The sequence below is a fragment of the Phasianus colchicus genome, chromosome 1 (assembly GCF_987193195.1).
Source record: "Phasianus colchicus chromosome 1, bPhaCol1.hap1.1, whole genome shotgun sequence".
NCBI lineage: Eukaryota > Metazoa > Chordata > Aves > Galliformes > Phasianidae > Phasianus > Phasianus colchicus.
The window spans coordinates 183,494,699-183,512,664 of NC_143436.1; the positions used below are offsets into that span (position 1 = coordinate 183,494,699).

A 17,966-nucleotide genomic window follows, 5' to 3' on the forward strand; every position below is an offset into this window, starting at 1 on the left:
TTCATTTGAAAGAAATACTTAAGAATGTCTTACTATTGATAATTCCATACAATTCTAATCTATATGCAAGATATGTATAGAGTTTATTTTTGGAAGTTTCTTTTATGTTATAAAATTGTGGTGGTTACTATAAAAAAAAAAAAATATTCTACAGAGAAGAGTCAACATAGTCCAAAAATTCTTCAACTTAACCTGACAATCTTATGGAAATTCAAATTTATGGAAAGGTGACTGGATTCTATAGCTTATATTAGAGACAGAAAATATTCAGAAGTAAATGAAAAATATATTTTTACCTGGGAACTGATCATACGTTGTGATGAACGAGCAATATTAGCAGGTAGACCAAAAAAGTCAGGTTTATCATCTTCTGGAAGGCTTTCAATAATATGACGATAATCCTACATTTAAAGAAAACATATAACAGACATAACTGAGATAATTTTTTGTTTAGTTCACAAAAATAACTGTGAAAAGAATTTAATTAAGTGCACTGTATGACACGGATTAAAATGTATACAGTATGTATATAATGCAGGTATCTTAGTAATTTTATTTGTAATTTTTTCCTTTTTATTTAGTAACAAAAATGGGTTTGCATGATCACTGGATATGAAAAATAGTGTCCACAGAGGTTCTACACTCATAATCACTAGTGACACTTCTCACACAAAACAGAAGGAGGCACTGTAGCCAGAGGTAGACTAATGATGGCAGATCTCTCACTGTGACCCTAAACACAAAAAAATATTTGGTGTCCCACTGCATTGTATCACCTGCATTTGTACTGGATACTGAACACATCCAAACATATGCTCTTCTTTATCACTGCAAGGAATTTCAGTGAGTGCTTGCAGAATCAGGTCTAATGTGTGTGTGATTTACTAGGACATGTTATCTCTAAACTAAGATTTCAGTAGTGGCAGATCTATCCATTGAACACCCAGGAACCACTAATTAGTAAGATTATTATTCCAATTATCTGAAGTAAAAAAACTTATTTTTAAAACTTTATTATTATTTTTCTGTTAATCAAAGCTACTTGAAGAAAATTATTTAAGATATTTAAATACATTAAGATACTTAAGATCTTTAAGTATAGAAGTCTTACACAAATAATCATATAAAAAATTTGGAACTATTAACTGCAGTACAGGTAAAAAGAAAGGTTCATCTGTTTGACCATATTACATACCACAACAGAGATCAGCCTCATTTATTTCTTGGCTCTTTCCAATATTAAATCAGCACTTCCATAGAAAATATCATATTTAAAATAAACAAATAAAAAACCTCAAAATTTAAGCAGTCAGAATCCAGGAAGAGGATGTCAAACAACAGTAATTTATTTTCACTGGAATAATGCTGTTTATATCAAATCACACTATATGGTGGTCTAGCATGGAGTTCAACATCAAAATGCAAATGAATCTTAATAACAGTAACAACAGCAGTAAGCGAAAGGACAGGAAGATACCAGCTCTTCAGAATCTAAATTCCATCCTGAATACTAAATGATAATTAGAATTTATTTCTATCCCCAAATAAAATGTCATACAGCATCAACAGCATGGTAACAAATTACATGAGAGCACTGACAAATTCTGTAAATTAGGAGATAAATCTACATTCTGCTATTATGTTAATATACTAAGTAATGTAAAAATTTAATAATGTTCTTATCATAAGATGACACAATTTCTTTCATTCAGTTCTTCATAGCTTTGCACCAAAGTCCACCCAGGTATCATAAGATAATGAGCAGAACAGTTCTGAAAACTTAGGAATCACCCATCATGTGCAAGAGAAGTCTCACATAAGTAAAGATATCTTTATATTGTATCTCTGGATTTCTTTGTGGATATAGTGATTCTTCAAAATAATGTACTTCAGTTTGTGTATCATATGAATGAAGATGTATACTTACCAAAATACTGCAAGAATTTGGTAAAGAGATTGAATGCAGGAAACTAGTCATCTTCCTGCCTCTAGCATTTAAACTGCCAATGACACTTGAATTGAAAAGCTGCTCCAAGTAGGACCGAAGAACCTTCATATCAAAGTAATTATCAATGCGGCCTCCATAAATTGCATTTTCAAACAAGCCATGCACAAATTCCCACTGAAAATCTTTGGATCCTATAAATATATCAGTATTAGTTTTCTATCAATTACCACTGCATCATAAGCATTTCTTCTAATCACCACAGTTCTTAAGTGAAAAGGAAAAAATCACAAAAACGTCAAATAATTAATTCCTAATCATTCTTGCAGTCTCATTGCATACATAAAATAAACTGATGAAACCAAAATCAGATCATGCACTGAACACTTCACTGGAAACATCAACTTCCAAACAAAAAAGGTTCATTATAGGTACTTTAAAAAGAATTATAAACAACATATCACACAGTACTTAAAACTAAGCTTGTTACAGTTATGCTTCCTGGTCAAGTTGCTTTTCAAATTCCATTATTCTGGCTTAGCAATATAGTCTAATTTCAATTAACTTATTTTATCACCTTTCCATAACAGCTGGCCTAAATAGCTATACTGATACACTGTAGCTTTCTAGAGCAGGTAAAAGTTTGATTAAAAAAATCTCCTGACAAAAAGGAAGCAGCAATTATTTTAGGTAGGTTTTAGGTTTTGTTTTGTAGTAACTAGCATACTACAAGTACTTGATCATTCCCTCATAAGAAAAGGTATCTCCACAGCAACAGGTATAAATAGGTTAAAGATTTTAACTGACAATTAATGACTCTTTGTATCACTGTATTTTTCAAGTTTGTGTAACCAAGGTCCAGTTCCAGAAGTGTTAGATCTCATTTAAGTCACACGCTGTTTCTAAACATCAGTTCCAAACTTTACTTTGAAATTATATAAAATGCAAATAATTGTATATATGTGTACACACACACACACACACACACACACACACACACACACACACACACACGTGTTGTGTTTTTTTTTCTATCAAGTATGATTAAGAAAGTACTAAGCTACTTAACAGAACAATGGAGTGTTTTACATCTTAACAATGCCCAGAGAGACATCCTTGGAGACATTCAAGGTCAGGCTGAATGGGGCACTGAGCAACCTGATCTAGCTGTAGGTTCATTGCAGGGGGGCAGGACTAGATGACTTTTTCATGTCCCTTCCAACTCAAACAACTCTATGACTCTGAATTTCATTACAAAAGAGCACGTGCTCCATTAATTCATTCAACAAATGGAAGAGTTCATACTGGGAAGGGATGGGGACAAATAACTGAAGCTTCCACGCATTCCTGTGTTTCTCATATATCCTCTTAACTTGGAAAGTAAAGCAGAAATAGTTTTGGTAGTCATGTGTTTGTATTTGTGAGAGCTGTCCACAGCTGTTCCAGTGAAGATTCAAATGTAAAATTTAAATATGTACAAAGTATATTTTAAGCAGAACTACCCCACTATAAACAATCACGCAAAATAACTGATCTATAAAAATTACTGTGAAAGTTTTTAATATGATAAAGAATTCTAAATGAGAAACCCTAAGAAGGGTTCGGCTACAGAAATAAAGAACATTCCTTCAGCAGTGACTTACCCTCAAAGAGTCTATCAATAATGTCAAAACCAGCACGGAGATCAGATAAAGAAAACTCATAAAACTTGGTCCAACCCTGACATTTTAAAAGAAACACCAAGAACTCAATTAGTCATAAGATTTTAATAAATAGGTTTGATTATCCAAATCCTGCTTTATACTAATATCAACTCACTCCTTATTTCATGTCACTTCTCTACTCTCAGCAAAAAAAATATAATGAGAAAAACAATTACTGCTACTATTTCAGCAGAATGCTGACAAAAACATGCATATTTTGATCACTGTCATTTCATATTTCTATTCTGTTCTTGGTGGCAGTATTCTTTGCACAACCTGAAAGTGTACTGTGCAGATCTCACAAAAGCCTTTCAGTGTAAATAGTTAAGTACAAATAAATACTGGTACATCATAATGTACCAAAATCCAGACCTCAGTCCTCCAGTGCTGTAACTTCTTAAGGCTGTACCCTTTGCATATGAATGAAATCTTAATAGCAAGTGCATGTGAGATGAGTATATTTTCAGATTAAGACTGCAGCTGCTCCACAGACCACAACTGAGGTATCAGTCAGTCACCTTGAAGGGTATAAACTGGCAAGATGCTGCAGTCTCTCAATAGTTTTAAAATGCCTGCTCTTACAGATCTGCATATAGACTGAAGAGCTTATTGGCTGGGATTAACTGCAGTTCAGCAATGTCAGGATCATAAAATCACCACTAAATCTATGTGAGATAAACAGAGTTATAGTAGAATTAAGTAGAAAGCACTAACCCTGTCTTGTGCCTGTTGGAAAGTTATTGGCAAATTAACAGTAATTTGAACAAAGGCAAATGAGAGATCATATACTTAATCAGTACTTCAATGATTTTCAACTATTCTTCTTCTTGAACAGCATATTCAAATTTTGTTCCAACCAGAGAGAGACAACTCTATAATTCATAAAGTCAAAACTAACAGAAGTGTTAAACATTCCAGGCTCTGTCAGAACAAATCTCTTGAATGACAGGTTAATTTCATCACAAGTCTAATTAAAATACCCAGACACGGAATAGTTTGTTGGGTTTATTTTCTTCTCTTTTTCCTGCTTAGCTTAAGTGTCTGTAGCCAAAAAAAAAAAAAAAAGAAAAAAGTTCTTTAAACAAAAACTTATCTAAGGAAAAAACATGTTACAGTCTCTGAAAACCACTATAATCATCTCAAGAAACAAGTAAATTCCCTTGCTCTTCCTTCTCTCTGAATAGGATTGCTATGCAGAAAGTTTAGTAAATATTGCATTCTCCTTTTTACTGAAGTGCTTCTTAATGACTTCCACACAGTCCTAAACAGTTTTTTTTCCTATCCTAAACAAAAAGGATTCAAAGAATATTCTCCATGGGACCTCACTCCTGCATCGTTAGCACACAGATCACACAATATCTCCACACAGATACTGGCAATTTTCAGAGGGACAAGAATTTAGGCTACCAAGATTTTATTTTAAAATTAATTCAAAGAAAGTTATAAAGGTAGGCACCAGAAGTATCAAAGTTTTTCTCATCTCTGAATGTGATCCAATATATATCTGATGAAAAACAATCCTAAGTATAAAAGCTAAAAATAAACGGGGATAAATTTTTAAAAGTTAGCAAAAAAGAATTACCTGAGGAATGTAATTTCTTCTTTCTTGGCATACAGCATGAAACCATGCTAAACAAAAGAGAGAATGGGCTCGAGACAAATTTCCCTTTTTATTAATTTGTTCAGGTGTCCAAGATTCGTAGGTTCGTAAGAGGTTCTTTTTGAGGCCTGGAGGTGCCTGCACAGGAAAAAACATCACTTTGTTGTAAACAACTGATGCTTTCAAGTTCTATTTTCTTAAGTTTCAGGTCATCATACAATTAAGTTACAGTTTATAAGTAGTATTTCAGCAAATAATATTTAACATGAAAAAAATCTGCCTAACAGAATTACAGTCAGAACCAATTACAGGGCCAAACTACAGGAGAACAAGTTTGTGAAATGAATAATAATTGATCAACTCAGTAAATATAAATTCTTTTTTTTTTTTTTGCGCACAAGAACTTATCTCCTGTTTTTTAGAAGCTCAACTACCAATTACTATTTCTGTGATCTGAGCCATCTGGTCTTATGCCATGGCAGCATTTTTTGTAGGGCAGATACATATGATAAAACATCAGTCCTTTGACTTAAGTAGCGTTTACAACCAGTAAAAAAAGCAATAGGTAGCCTGTATGTAATAACAAAGATTATTTAAAAGTAAAAACAACTAATTAGATACCCAGACATTTTACAATGCAATACAAATGTCACAATACAATGTCACAAGATATTGATACCAGTTTTTCATACTTTTTAAAATACTGTTTGCTAATAAGATTACTGTATATAAAACAAGGTTTGTAAAAGTCTTTAAAAAGTCAAATATATTATCTGATTGAAATGTAAACAGAAAACAGTTATTTAAACAGTCCACATTATCTACACATTAGTCTAAATAAATAGTTTACTAAGTGTCAAAATTGATTCTTTTAAAACATAAAGTAAAAGCTTTCTAAAGAGATCTTACTTCATAGGTTATTTTCAGACTTGACTGAAGCAAAATTGGAGTAAATTTGGGATGAACTTCAGTAGTAAGCCAAAGGCGAAAGTTTGGTTGAGGCTGCAATGTATTCAGTTCCTGCCAAAGAGATGTTATGTATTGAGGTAGGTTTTGCATTTTGTTTTCTATTTAATACCCAGAACAGTATTTACAAAATGATACCTTGAATTGAAAAATTATGCTTGTCTAAAAATTTTTAGTTGCTTTTTATAGGTAAATTATTCAAAATATGTGTTGTTCCTGTACTTCACAGAATCACGGAATCACAGAATCGTAGGGGTTGGAAGGGACCTCCAGAGATCATCGAGTCCAACCCCCCTGCCAAAGCAGGATCCCTACACCAGGTCGCACAGGTAGGCGTCCAGGCGGGTCTTGAATATCTCCAGAGAAGGAGACTCCACAGCCTCCCTGGGCAGCCTGTTCCAGTGCTCCGTCACCTCACCGTAAAGAAGTTCTTGCGCACATTGGTGCGGAACTTCCTATGCTGCAATTTCTGCCCGTTTCCCCTTGTCCTGTCTCCACACACTGCTGAAAACAGTCTGGCCTCGCCACTTTGCCCCCCACACCTCAGATATTTATAGACCTGGATCAGGTCCCCTCTCAGTCTTCTCAAGGCTAAACAGACCCACTTCACTTAGCCTTTCTTCACAGGGGAGATGCTCCAGGCCCTTCACCATCTTTGTGGCTCTCCGCTGGACTCTTTCCAAGAGATCCCTGTCTTTTTTGTACTGAGGAGCCCAGAACTGGACACAGTACTCCAGATGAGGCCCCACCAGGGCAGAGTAGAGGGGGAGGATCACCTTCCTCAACCTGCTGGCCACGCTCCTTTTAATGCACCCCAGAATGCCATTGGCCTTTTTGGCCACAAGGGCACACTGCTGGCTCATGTCCAACCTGTCGTCCACCAGGACACCCAGGTCCCTCTCTGCAGAGCTCCTCTCCAGCAGGTCATCCCCCAACCTGTACCAGTGCATGCAATTATTCCTCCCTAGGTGCAAGACTCTACACTTGCTTTTGTTAAACCTCATCTGGTTTCTTACTGCCCAGCTCTCCAGCCTGTCCAGGTCTTGCTGAATGGCAGCACAGCCTTCGGGTGTGTCAGCCAATCCTCGCAACTTAGTATATGCCTGGTATTCTCAGCTTCATCCTGGATGTGTCAAAATATTTGCAGCTCTCTCCCATCCCATATTCTAAACTCAGAGCATAACAATATACAGCAGCTCTTTACTTCTCCTAAGTAAAGAACACCAAAAGACTAGATCTCAAAAGGAAAAGGCTTGGACCACAAGTTGTGTATCAACAACAAAATTCAATGAATTTCAGCACCTGCACAGTTGTATCAATTTCTGGTTTCTTTTTGATGTTGGATTTTTTATTATTATTATTTATTTGTATGTGGTTGTTACATGCATCCTTCCTGTACCATGATTCACAAAAAACTCTGAATAGAAAAACAGTTTTAAGAAAATGAATAGTTAAATGCTATTCCAAATATAGAGGTCTCACAAAACACTACGTATTACATATGTATTAAAGCATACATTTTCACACATGCTTTATGTATGAAGCTGGTAAAGTTGCTTGACAATTGCCTTCAGAAGATTCAGCTGCTCTGTATAAGAGCTTCGAGAGAGCCAAACTTCAATAAACTCCTGCGGATTTCCTTAAAAATCCATTCACTTCAATAATTTCTAAGACTTAATCATAAGAATAAGAAACTCATGATACTTATCCACATGCACTTATGTTTTATTCTTATAATTAGTTAGAAGCTTACAAAACACTTCCTAACAGTTCACTACCACGTTCAGGTAGATGAAATGTATCAGTATTACCATGCTTTGCCTTTCTATTTTTTCAAAACAGATCATAGAATCATAGAATGGCCTGGGTTGAAAAGGACCACAATGATCATCTAGTTTCAACCCCCCTGCTATGCCCAGGGTCACCAACCACCAGACCAGGCTGCCCAGAGCCACATCCAGCCCGGCCTTGAATGCCTCCAGAGATGGGGCATCCACAGCCTCCTTGGGCAACCTGTTCCAGTGTGTCACCACCCTCTGTGTGAAAAACTTCCTCCTAATATCTAACCTAAACCTCCCCTGTATCAGTTTAAAACCATTTCCCCTTGTCTTATCGCTATCCACTCTCGTAAACAGCCGTTCCCCCTTCTGTTTATATGCTCCCTTCAAGTACTGGATTATAGGAACCTTAAAGGTATATCTATGCCATATGGCCCTTATTTGATAGAAAAAGACTCCAAGCTTATGTGCGTGGAGCACACCTCACGAACTACTCTAAGAAACAGGACAAGTAAGGCAGAAGTAACTGTTAATAAGAATTTCTTTTCTTTTTTCCAAATTAGCTTGTTTTATGAATGACAGAGTGACATACACGTTAAGTTGTTTTGATCTAGCAAGGAAGTCAATTATTTCAGATACAGTATGTTTTTTAAAAAAATAGCCATTCTAATTTCAAATTAGCGTAAACCTTATAGTTGCTGAAACACAAGCTACCCTTACAAATAACAAGAACAACAAAGCTGTAGAACCATAAAAGAAAGAAATATTTTTATAAACTTTTATTTTAAAATGTTATTAAAAAAAAAAAAAGCATTCAATTCAGCAAACGTGTCCCATAATTAATATTAATGTATAGAAAATTCTAACAGCAGCATTTGTTCAGTCAGTGTGGCAGAAACGCTCCACATTGTATGAAATCAAAGCAACCACACAAAGTTGCTTAGATCAGAAGCTCTTCACCTTATTCATGACTCAGAAACCTGCTAAGGTTTATTTTTCAATTGTTGGAATTTAAAACACCACCATGTAAATGCACGATGTTTCAGAACTGCCTAGTAAGTTTCCAACACAAAGACAGTGTTGGACTAATTACCCTTACCTTTTCTAATACAGGAAGCCAAGGTATGACAAGATGCAGATTCTTTAAGCACAGCCACTCTCCATTGCGTGCACATTCTTTCAAAGTCTGAATAGCTAGGTCAGCCTGACCTTGGCCCATTGCAATCTGAAAAGAAAAATAACTCTTTGTATCAGGAATTCATCATGCCTCATTTAAATACAAAACTGGAAAAATTCATGAAAATACAATTTTTTCTTTGCAACATATGTAATCTGAACATCTTAAGAAATAACATCCATAGTCTTTTATCATAGAATCATAGAATGGCCTGGGTTGAAAAGGATCTCAAAGATCAGTGAGTTCCAATCCTCCATGCTATGTGCAGGGTTGCCAACTACCAGACCGGGCTGCCCAGAGCCACATCCCAGCCATGCCCCCAGGGATGGGGCATCCACAACCTCCTTGGACAACCTGTTCCAGCGTGTCACCACCCTCTAGGCCTTTTTTCTCACTGTCCTCTTTGTAGGTACTGAAAGGCTGTTATTACATCACCTAATGATATCTCTGCTGCCAAGGCACAGGCTGGTTCATGTTCAGCTTCTTGTCCACAAAAACCCTGCAGATGTTTTTTGCAGAGCTTCTTCCCAACCAGCCAGTTCACTGCCTGCAGCACTACAAGGGTTTCTTACTATCCAGGGGCAGGACCTTGCTCTTTCTTCTTGTTGAGTTTTGTAAGGTTTCTTTCAGTAAAGCTAACAACACTTGTGAGCCCATTGCTTAGTGGGAAAGGGCACCTAGCGACAAGGCACGTGGAAAAAGCTGAGGTACTCAATGTCTTTTTAGCCTGAGTTTTTATTGGCAAGGCTTGTTCCCAGGCCTCTCAGGTTTCCCAGGCCTACTAATAGGAGTGAAGCATTACTCGTGTAGAGACAGATTCAGGAATCACACAACACATTTAGAAATACGTAAGTCCAGGGCAAGATACATAGAATGCATTATAGAGTGCTGGGGGAGGGGCAGCAAATATCACCGCAGGGCTACCTGCAATCATGTAAAAGTAACATTGATTTGGGGTGCTTCCTGATAGAAAGGCAAACATCACATCTATCTTCAAAAAGGATAAGGAGGAGGAAGATCTAGATAATTGCAGGCCAGTCAGTCTCAACTTAGTTCCTGGGAAGATTCCTGTGCAAGCCCTCTTAGAAGCCGTTTCCTGCATGGCTGACCTTAAACATTATTTTAAACAGACACGAAATAAGAGAGTTTGGTTCAAGAACTCCCATCAGGAACTTAATTAGTTAACATTTACTTGTAAAATTCTTCAAAATACCAAAACACTCATAAACACTTAACATATTATTTATAGTTTCCGCTGAAGAAAGAAATGTTCATATTCTATAACTACAGGTAATTATGAAGTCCAGTTTACACTGGGTTTTGTTTCATATTTTGTTTATTCCACCCTAAAAGCAATAATACTTACAGATGTCAGTTGTCAGTTTTTATTACTGTATTGTACCAAAAAATATGTAAAATTGAACATAACAAACTGTGGGTTTTAATAATTATGCTCATCTAAGGCTGACCTGATGGTAGCACTCAGTATTTCTTTCAACACTGGCAAGTTCTTGCAATTCTTGAGAAGGATCAGCACCAGGAGAAATAATTATCAATATAGGCTCAGTTTCCAGAGTCTCTTTATACAGACGTTTCAGATTCAGAGGTGATGGAGACAATTCTTTTATTCCTACAATCAGAAACATTATGGAAATAAAGTGACTACACAGAATGGAGTGCTCTTCAGAAGACTTTTCCTATTATTCAAATAAAATCAACTAGCAAACTGCTGGGATAAAGTACTATTTCTTCAGTGCATAAAGACCGATACTCTTTTTGCTCTTGTTTTAGTTTGGTCTACAATTCATAGAAAAAGCCACTTCTGGGATAAAAATCAGCACAATAAATGGATAATGAAAATTTTAACTGTGGTATGACACTGAAGTATATATTATTATAGGTCCTGGCATACCACAAGTTAGCAGATCAAAAAATTGACCAAAAAATTCTGTCAATAACATATTGCTTAAGTAAAGTATAGTTAAATTGTCATGTACAGCTGTACATACACAAACAATTCAAATGTCTGGATCTGAGTTAGGAAAACATAAAGCCTAAAATCTTCAAAATACATCACACCTATAATCTTTAAATTGAGAAACTGCATAACTTGCAAGCAATACAAATAAATTAATAAATAAACCTTTGCAATATGTCCACAGTCAAGAAATTTTGATGCGTTTTCAGAAAACACTGTTTCAGTATAGATTTGTGATGTTTTTATGTCTTGTCTTGACATATATCATTCATCATTGCTGAAAACAAGATGCTAGACAAACATCTCTTCTTCACTTGTTCAGTTATCCTTAGGTTCCTATTCATAAGGCTGCTTAGCTTCTACTGACAGATGTGTAAAATAAAACACAGCCAAAATAAGCCAGCGTCTGGTGGCAATGCTGTTACTCTTTAGCAGTGCAAACAGATGCACCCAGGTTCCTGAGAAGCTACACTGATTGGTTCTGATATTTTAAATAATTATATGTTTACTGGTGACTACAGCTTGGCTTTCTGTTAACAGAGAAATATAATAAAAAGCTATGATTGGGCAATAGATTGGAATATGTTCATTTGCAACTTCAGTTCTTGTAGTAACAAATTTAATGATGTTAACTATGCTAATTTAAAATAAGAGCCATTCTAAATGAGTAACTGCTTAGCCAAATATGTTATAGTATTCGTGAGATGCATCACTTAAGAAAATGAATACACTGCAAGTATTATTAACAGTTTGGATTTCATAAAGTTGAGCAGAGTGTTTTGAGAAAGTGCAGTGTTCAAGAATCCCTTCAAAGAATACATCAGAATTTTAAAATCACTGAGCTTCAGAAACCAGTAAAAGCACTTTCTAACAATACTTTATGAAAACAAAATCAGAAAATCCATTTACAACAGAATTTAAATTTTACAACTTAGAAATTTCATATAAACCATAAGGTAAAAAATATATATTTGACATTAAAATAAACAGATCTAATGATTTAATTGTTTTGTGAAATCACTCTAGTGCTAGAAAAATGAACTTACCTAGGGCTTTACACGCAAAAAGAGTCATAGCACTCTGCAGCCTGTCTGGTCTAAGAGCCTGGACCACAAGTACCTTAAAATATATTCATAGAAAATGAATTTATAAAAGCATAACATAAAAACCAACAAAGCAAAACTCTTCAAAGAAAACATTTTTTTTTAACCTTTGTTCATCAGCAATTTTCCCTAAACATATACAGCTATCTGATCATTCCTTCACAAGATAACCTAATATAATGACTCTTTTTAAAATACTTTTTTCATTGAATAGAACTGGGAGGATAGTTCTACATCTAATGTCTATTTCTAAGGTAAAACATTTTCTATCATGTTTCAGAATGTTTCATGTGGGTAACCAGAATAACAGAAAGTAAACTTAGTTTTATACTGCTATGCCAATATATGATTTTATACATGTACTGCCAACCTCTGCAATTCTGTGATTCTGTGAAACACTCCTAATACTTCCTTTGTAAGGAATTAGGTATGTAATATGCTGATTATTATAGATTTATTCTCCGACAGGTATTTTTTATGGCAAAGCATTGCACACATAAGAATAATAGTTTGGCATTTCATCAAATCAAACATGTGACTCAGAAACACCCATTTGCATTATTGTTCTTTGTAAATTCCTTGAACGGTATTTTAGAAATTCTCTGAACAGCCGAACAGAGACCCCCTAATAGCTACCAACATGAAATTGCATTGCCTTAGACATAATCTCTTTCTTAGATCCAAAAATCTTCAATTTACATGAGTGCCTTTCTTCAAGGGAGAAACGACAGCAACTTTTGAGAGTAAGTAATGACAACCCTTCCGTAAACTCAAGAGGAATAATATTTTTGTCTTCCTGAGAAGAAGGATCCTATCAGTGAGGAAGAAACCTGACTCTCCAACATTACTGCTGAGCTCCTTAATCAAGCTTTCAGGAAGAGTAGAATTTAATGGCTGCTTTTCTAGAAAGCAATGGCTGATACAGCACTTTCTGTGTTTTCAGTCAGGTGCGTTTGCATTTCATGATGATCTAAATTAATATGCTTGGCAAGCTGAGAAATTCTGCAATAACAAAGCAAGCATGAAAGAATTCTGATACCTATTCAGAAAATTTATTCTATGAATATTAATAAAGAACCTGTTACCATGCCATTCTCAGCTGCAGCCTATATACTACCACAAAAAAGACCCAGATAGGAGAGAACTATACATATTACAGAAAAACAATCCATAATAAACTAGCTGAGCTATCAAAGACAAAATAGATATTGTCCCCACTTACAATTCTACCAGGTTTTCAGCCTAAATTCTTTAGATGTAAAACTTATTTGCAATGCTGAAATCACAATTCATTTTAAATAATTTAATACAGAATGTTACCTGTTGAAATAAAGAAATTCTTTTTACAATAGCAGATGGGAAGTCTTGCTCACACACAGAGCTCTGAGAAAAAGTGCGCCACAAACCTTCATCTTCTAAACCAAGAGTCTGATAGAGACATGGGAGAGAAGTCTACAAAACAAACAATGTATATTTAACAATAAAGAAGAGTAATCATTTGGACACTGCATATTTTCAGTAATTTATAAACACCACTATGACTTAAAAACCTGTAAAATACTTGTGCGTTTCATAAAAATCCCATCAATTTTCATTTTGGAGTTCAAGAATAAAAGGTTAGAATTTAAAACTTGTTTATCCACTTCCTGCAAATGCCAAGTCGGTATTTACAGTAGTTTTGTTTTTAAACATCAAGGCTCCTTGTTTTTAAACTCTGGGCTTAACTCAATGCTGTTCTTTTCCTTAAATGATGATCAGGTTCTTCTTCTTCTTCTGTCCACCGATTGAAACTGTCATGCTTTTTTTTTTTTTTAACCCTAACAATTATGTTTGCCACACCACCGTTGCAATTGCTCCTCATCCCTGATGAAGAGAAACTAAAAATAAACAATTGTCAGTTCAGCAACAACAAAAATCCTTGCCAGAGACTGTTCAGGGTTTTCCTTCTTGCTGCTGAGCTGCATGGAGGAGGAGAAGAATCTAAGCTAGCGTTTCTAAGACGATTATTTTCATTTAGTTGTTCTTAAATCAAAAGACTTCAATTATGACTGTGGCAGGATTTGAATCAGGATTAATCAAAGCAATTAAGTGTTGTGTTGTTTTAATATGAAATTGTTTGATTTATGCAGTCAAAATCTCCGAAATATTTCTATTTGCCTGAAAATCTGTTAAGTAAAAAATTAGTTTCACAATTAAAGGCCCATTTTAATATAATATAAATTGTATTAATATTGTGTCTTTTTAGAAAAAATAAGAGAAACCTGTAACTTAGTATTATTAGCAATTTTTCTTTTCTAAAAATTTTCTATTTATACAAATTGTAATTCTTTGCGTAGGCTTAAAATGTACTAATCTAGGATCATACATTCATAACTTGAAATTTGGTTTCAAATGAGTCCATAATAGACCATATTTTCTGAAACACATAATAAACATTTTACAATAACAAAAATCTTCTTCTTGATGGTACTTGAGTCCAAATTACAATCACTTTTAAGTTCAATGTAAACTAGCATTTGATATATACCTTCAAAGATGCCACTGCATAGGCTCGCTCCTGTTCTATCCAAGAAGGAATCTGGTCATAAACGCTTCTTTTTGAATCCTTATTGAAACAAATTAAATTTGATATATAAGTCATACAATTTTTTTTGTAAACATCATATTCAATAGAAAGACAACAAAACTCACCTTTAATAAAAAGAGCATTCATAATAGAAACGTAACGTCTACTCTTTTGCTGAATTCATAAATGGTATAACAAAACAAAAGCTACCAATAAGTTGAGATACAGTGTCCACAGCAACTTTGTTTAACTACTCGAGCTTAAAATATATCATCATTCAGTTTATTTGTATGTCACTCCTCAACTCTAAGAATTTTTTTTATATATTAAGAACAAGTGACCCCACAGAATGACCATGTTCATATACACTCTGAGTAACTGACAACATTAAAAAAAAAATAAATCTCCTTTTCATTTAATCATAGTCATGAAGAGAATAGCTTTGTAAATGAAGGGCAGTTCTGGGGTAATTTACCAGGCAAAATATCATTCTAGACACCTCTGCACTAGCAAATTTTGGCCAAAGCTTTATGCTTCTGCTTCTAAGTTGGATGAAAGCAGAAAATTCTAAGGATAAACAAGTCCAGAGGAATCTCTCTCATAAGGAAGATCTGTATTCACAAATGGACAACACCACTATATGAATCAATAGTGTACCCCTGCTCCCACAGATCTCCAAAACTATACAGCAGAACTAGGAAAGACGTATAAAAGTGGAAAATGATAATGAAAGCTATGAAGTAATTAAATCAGCCCCTTCAATTAGAAAAAACTGATAGCTAATAGGTTATACAAAGTATCTAGAAGTTACAAATAACATAGGGATGATGAGTATCTTTTTAAAGACAAAATTAGAAACCAGTAAAACAAGATTAGCAACAATAGACTAAATCAAGCAAACAAAAAACACTAAAGGAGATTGCTCTTAAATTCATGTGCACATGGAACTCGTTGCTGCAGAGCTCTGTGAATGCTCCTGTCTCATACAGCCTTAAAAGTGATTAGATAAATTAGTGGAAGAGAAAACCAAGAGCTATTAAATATAACCAATCACCTGGAGCATACCCCTGGGAATATTTGGATGGAGCATCACCATTATACTTGACTTCACATTCTTTAATGACTTTCTGACTATTTGTGGGATACAAAATCTTGATACGTAGACATGCCTGAATCATAGAATGGCTTGGGCTGGAAGGGACCTTGAAGACTATACAAAACTAACAACCCCCTGCTGCTGCTAGCTGCCACCCACCAGCTGAGGCTGCCTAGGGCCCCATCCAACCTGGCCTTAAACACCTCCAGGGATGGGACACCACAGCTCTCTGGGCAGCTGTGCCAGGGCCTCATCAGCTTAGCAGTGAAAAATTTCCCCGTCATCTAACCTGAATTTCTCTTCTTAAAGTTTAAAAAAGCTGTCCCTTGTGCTATCACTATCTACTCGTGAAAAAGAAGTTCATTTATGTCTTCTTTATAAGCAACTTTTATGTACTGCAAGGCCACAACTAGGTCTCCCTAGAGCCTTGTCTTCTCCATGCTGAACATGCCCTACTCCCTCAACCTGTCTTTATAGAAGAGGTGCTCCAGCCCTCTGATCATCTTAGTGGTACTCCTCGGGACTCATTCCAAAAGCTCCACATCTTTCTTGTGTTGAGAACCTAGGCTCAGACACAGTACTGCAGTTGGAGCCTCACAAGGGCAGAACACAGTGGGACAATCACCTTCTTTGCCCTGCTGGCGAAAAACTTGAGAATGATCTACAGCAACAAAATACTTGACAGTCACAATGTGGGCTGGCATCTACTAAGTTACGAAGACTGCATCAAGTTAAAGAAGGACTTCTATGTTCGCACTGAAATGAAAAGTAGCGCAGTGATCTAAGAGATAAAGAATGTGGAAATGTAAAGTTGTTTTAACTGACCTGATGTGTAAGTAAGAAAAAGGGAGTAATCCAACATACTTTTAACAATTACGTCAGAATGCAGGTGAACACATGGTGTCATAGGGATTCTAAATAAGGTACTTGCACTGGCCATTGTTTTGTACCAATGGATATATGAAGTACCCTGACAGATGTCCAAACAAGATTAAAGGTTAAAAGTAATTGAGAATAATAAAAATTGCAGATAAGTCTGATGGAAATAAGCTATGTTGGCCCTGAATGAAAGAAAATAGATTGGAAGCAGAAGAGGACTGTTTTGTAAACATCTCTTTCAAAATTTACACCAAAATATCTGATTCTGAGAATGACAAAAATGGCTAAGAATAAGGCATGGTTCACTTTTTCCTCTACCTTTTAGTACTGGAAGGTTATTTTGAGAGTATGCACACTTAAAAGAATTCAGGGACACCCAGTAAACTACAGCATGATCAGTAAAACATGCAACATGTATTTCTTAATCTAGGCTGTCTCTTAGGAAAACATGCAAGAATATTTCCAGATGCAGAACTCTAAGGCTACTGAAAAATGTACTTCAAATTTAGCAATGTATATGGATGATTCCATCACTCCATACAAAAACTACAACTCATGTATGATACTATAGGAAAGAGATTAAGAAACACTTATTTTAGTTAAAATAGTGAGGTTAAAACCATATACTGTTAAATAAAATGAATTGTAATTGTGCTATCAGGAAAAAAAGAACAGAAAAGGCAAAAAAGATGTGCACAGAAAACAAATTACCATTTTCAAAAAAACTGTATAATACTCATGTGAAAATGTATCTGTTCTTTTCATGTATTACAAGATTAAATGACTCTTATTTCAAAACACACAAATTAAAGTTGCTTACTGATTTTCTTACGGGATCTCCAATGATCACACCTGTAAAAGTCTCCCATTCCTAAAAGGAATAAATGAACACCTCAGATCAGTCACCAGACATCTTGAAGAATAAAAATTAGTGTGCAGTACCACGCAGGCAAAGCAGAAATTACTTAGAGGATAAACAAATTAAAGCCTAGATTCTGAAAGAATTATGCAAGATTTTTAAAACTCCACAATTAAGCGATTACAGTGCTTTACAAGAAAATAAGCAAAAGGAAAAGCCATATAGCTTTTGTTTTTCTTCTGTTTTTAACTCCTGCAGTTTCCACCCATATCATCCACATACAGACCAGCATGAAGTAACGTGGATGCTAAGGACA

The 17,966-nt window shown here is 35.2% G+C and overlaps 1 protein-coding gene across 3 annotated transcripts in view; it reads right to left on the reverse strand.

Moving 5' to 3' along the window:
• The window catches only part of DYNC2H1 (dynein cytoplasmic 2 heavy chain 1), a 139,928-nt gene that overhangs the window by 46,193 nt on the left and 75,769 nt on the right, over window positions 1-17,966 (reverse strand). For all 3 annotated transcript variants that reach the window (XM_090133939.1, XM_031595889.2, XM_090133940.1), the window contains exons 72-82: window positions 17,612-17,662; window positions 14,778-14,855; window positions 13,571-13,702; window positions 12,194-12,266; window positions 10,639-10,799; window positions 9,092-9,217; window positions 6,158-6,268; window positions 5,231-5,386; window positions 3,589-3,664; window positions 1,928-2,139; window positions 297-401 (exon numbers count right to left, since the gene is read on the reverse strand). In XM_090133939.1, coding sequence (XP_089990065.1) covers window positions 297-401; window positions 1,928-2,139; window positions 3,589-3,664; window positions 5,231-5,386; window positions 6,158-6,268; window positions 9,092-9,217; window positions 10,639-10,799; window positions 12,194-12,266; window positions 13,571-13,702; window positions 14,778-14,855; window positions 17,612-17,662 — 1,281 coding nt within the window. The remainder of the gene's footprint in view (window positions 1-296; window positions 402-1,927; window positions 2,140-3,588; window positions 3,665-5,230; window positions 5,387-6,157; window positions 6,269-9,091; window positions 9,218-10,638; window positions 10,800-12,193; window positions 12,267-13,570; window positions 13,703-14,777; window positions 14,856-17,611; window positions 17,663-17,966) is intronic.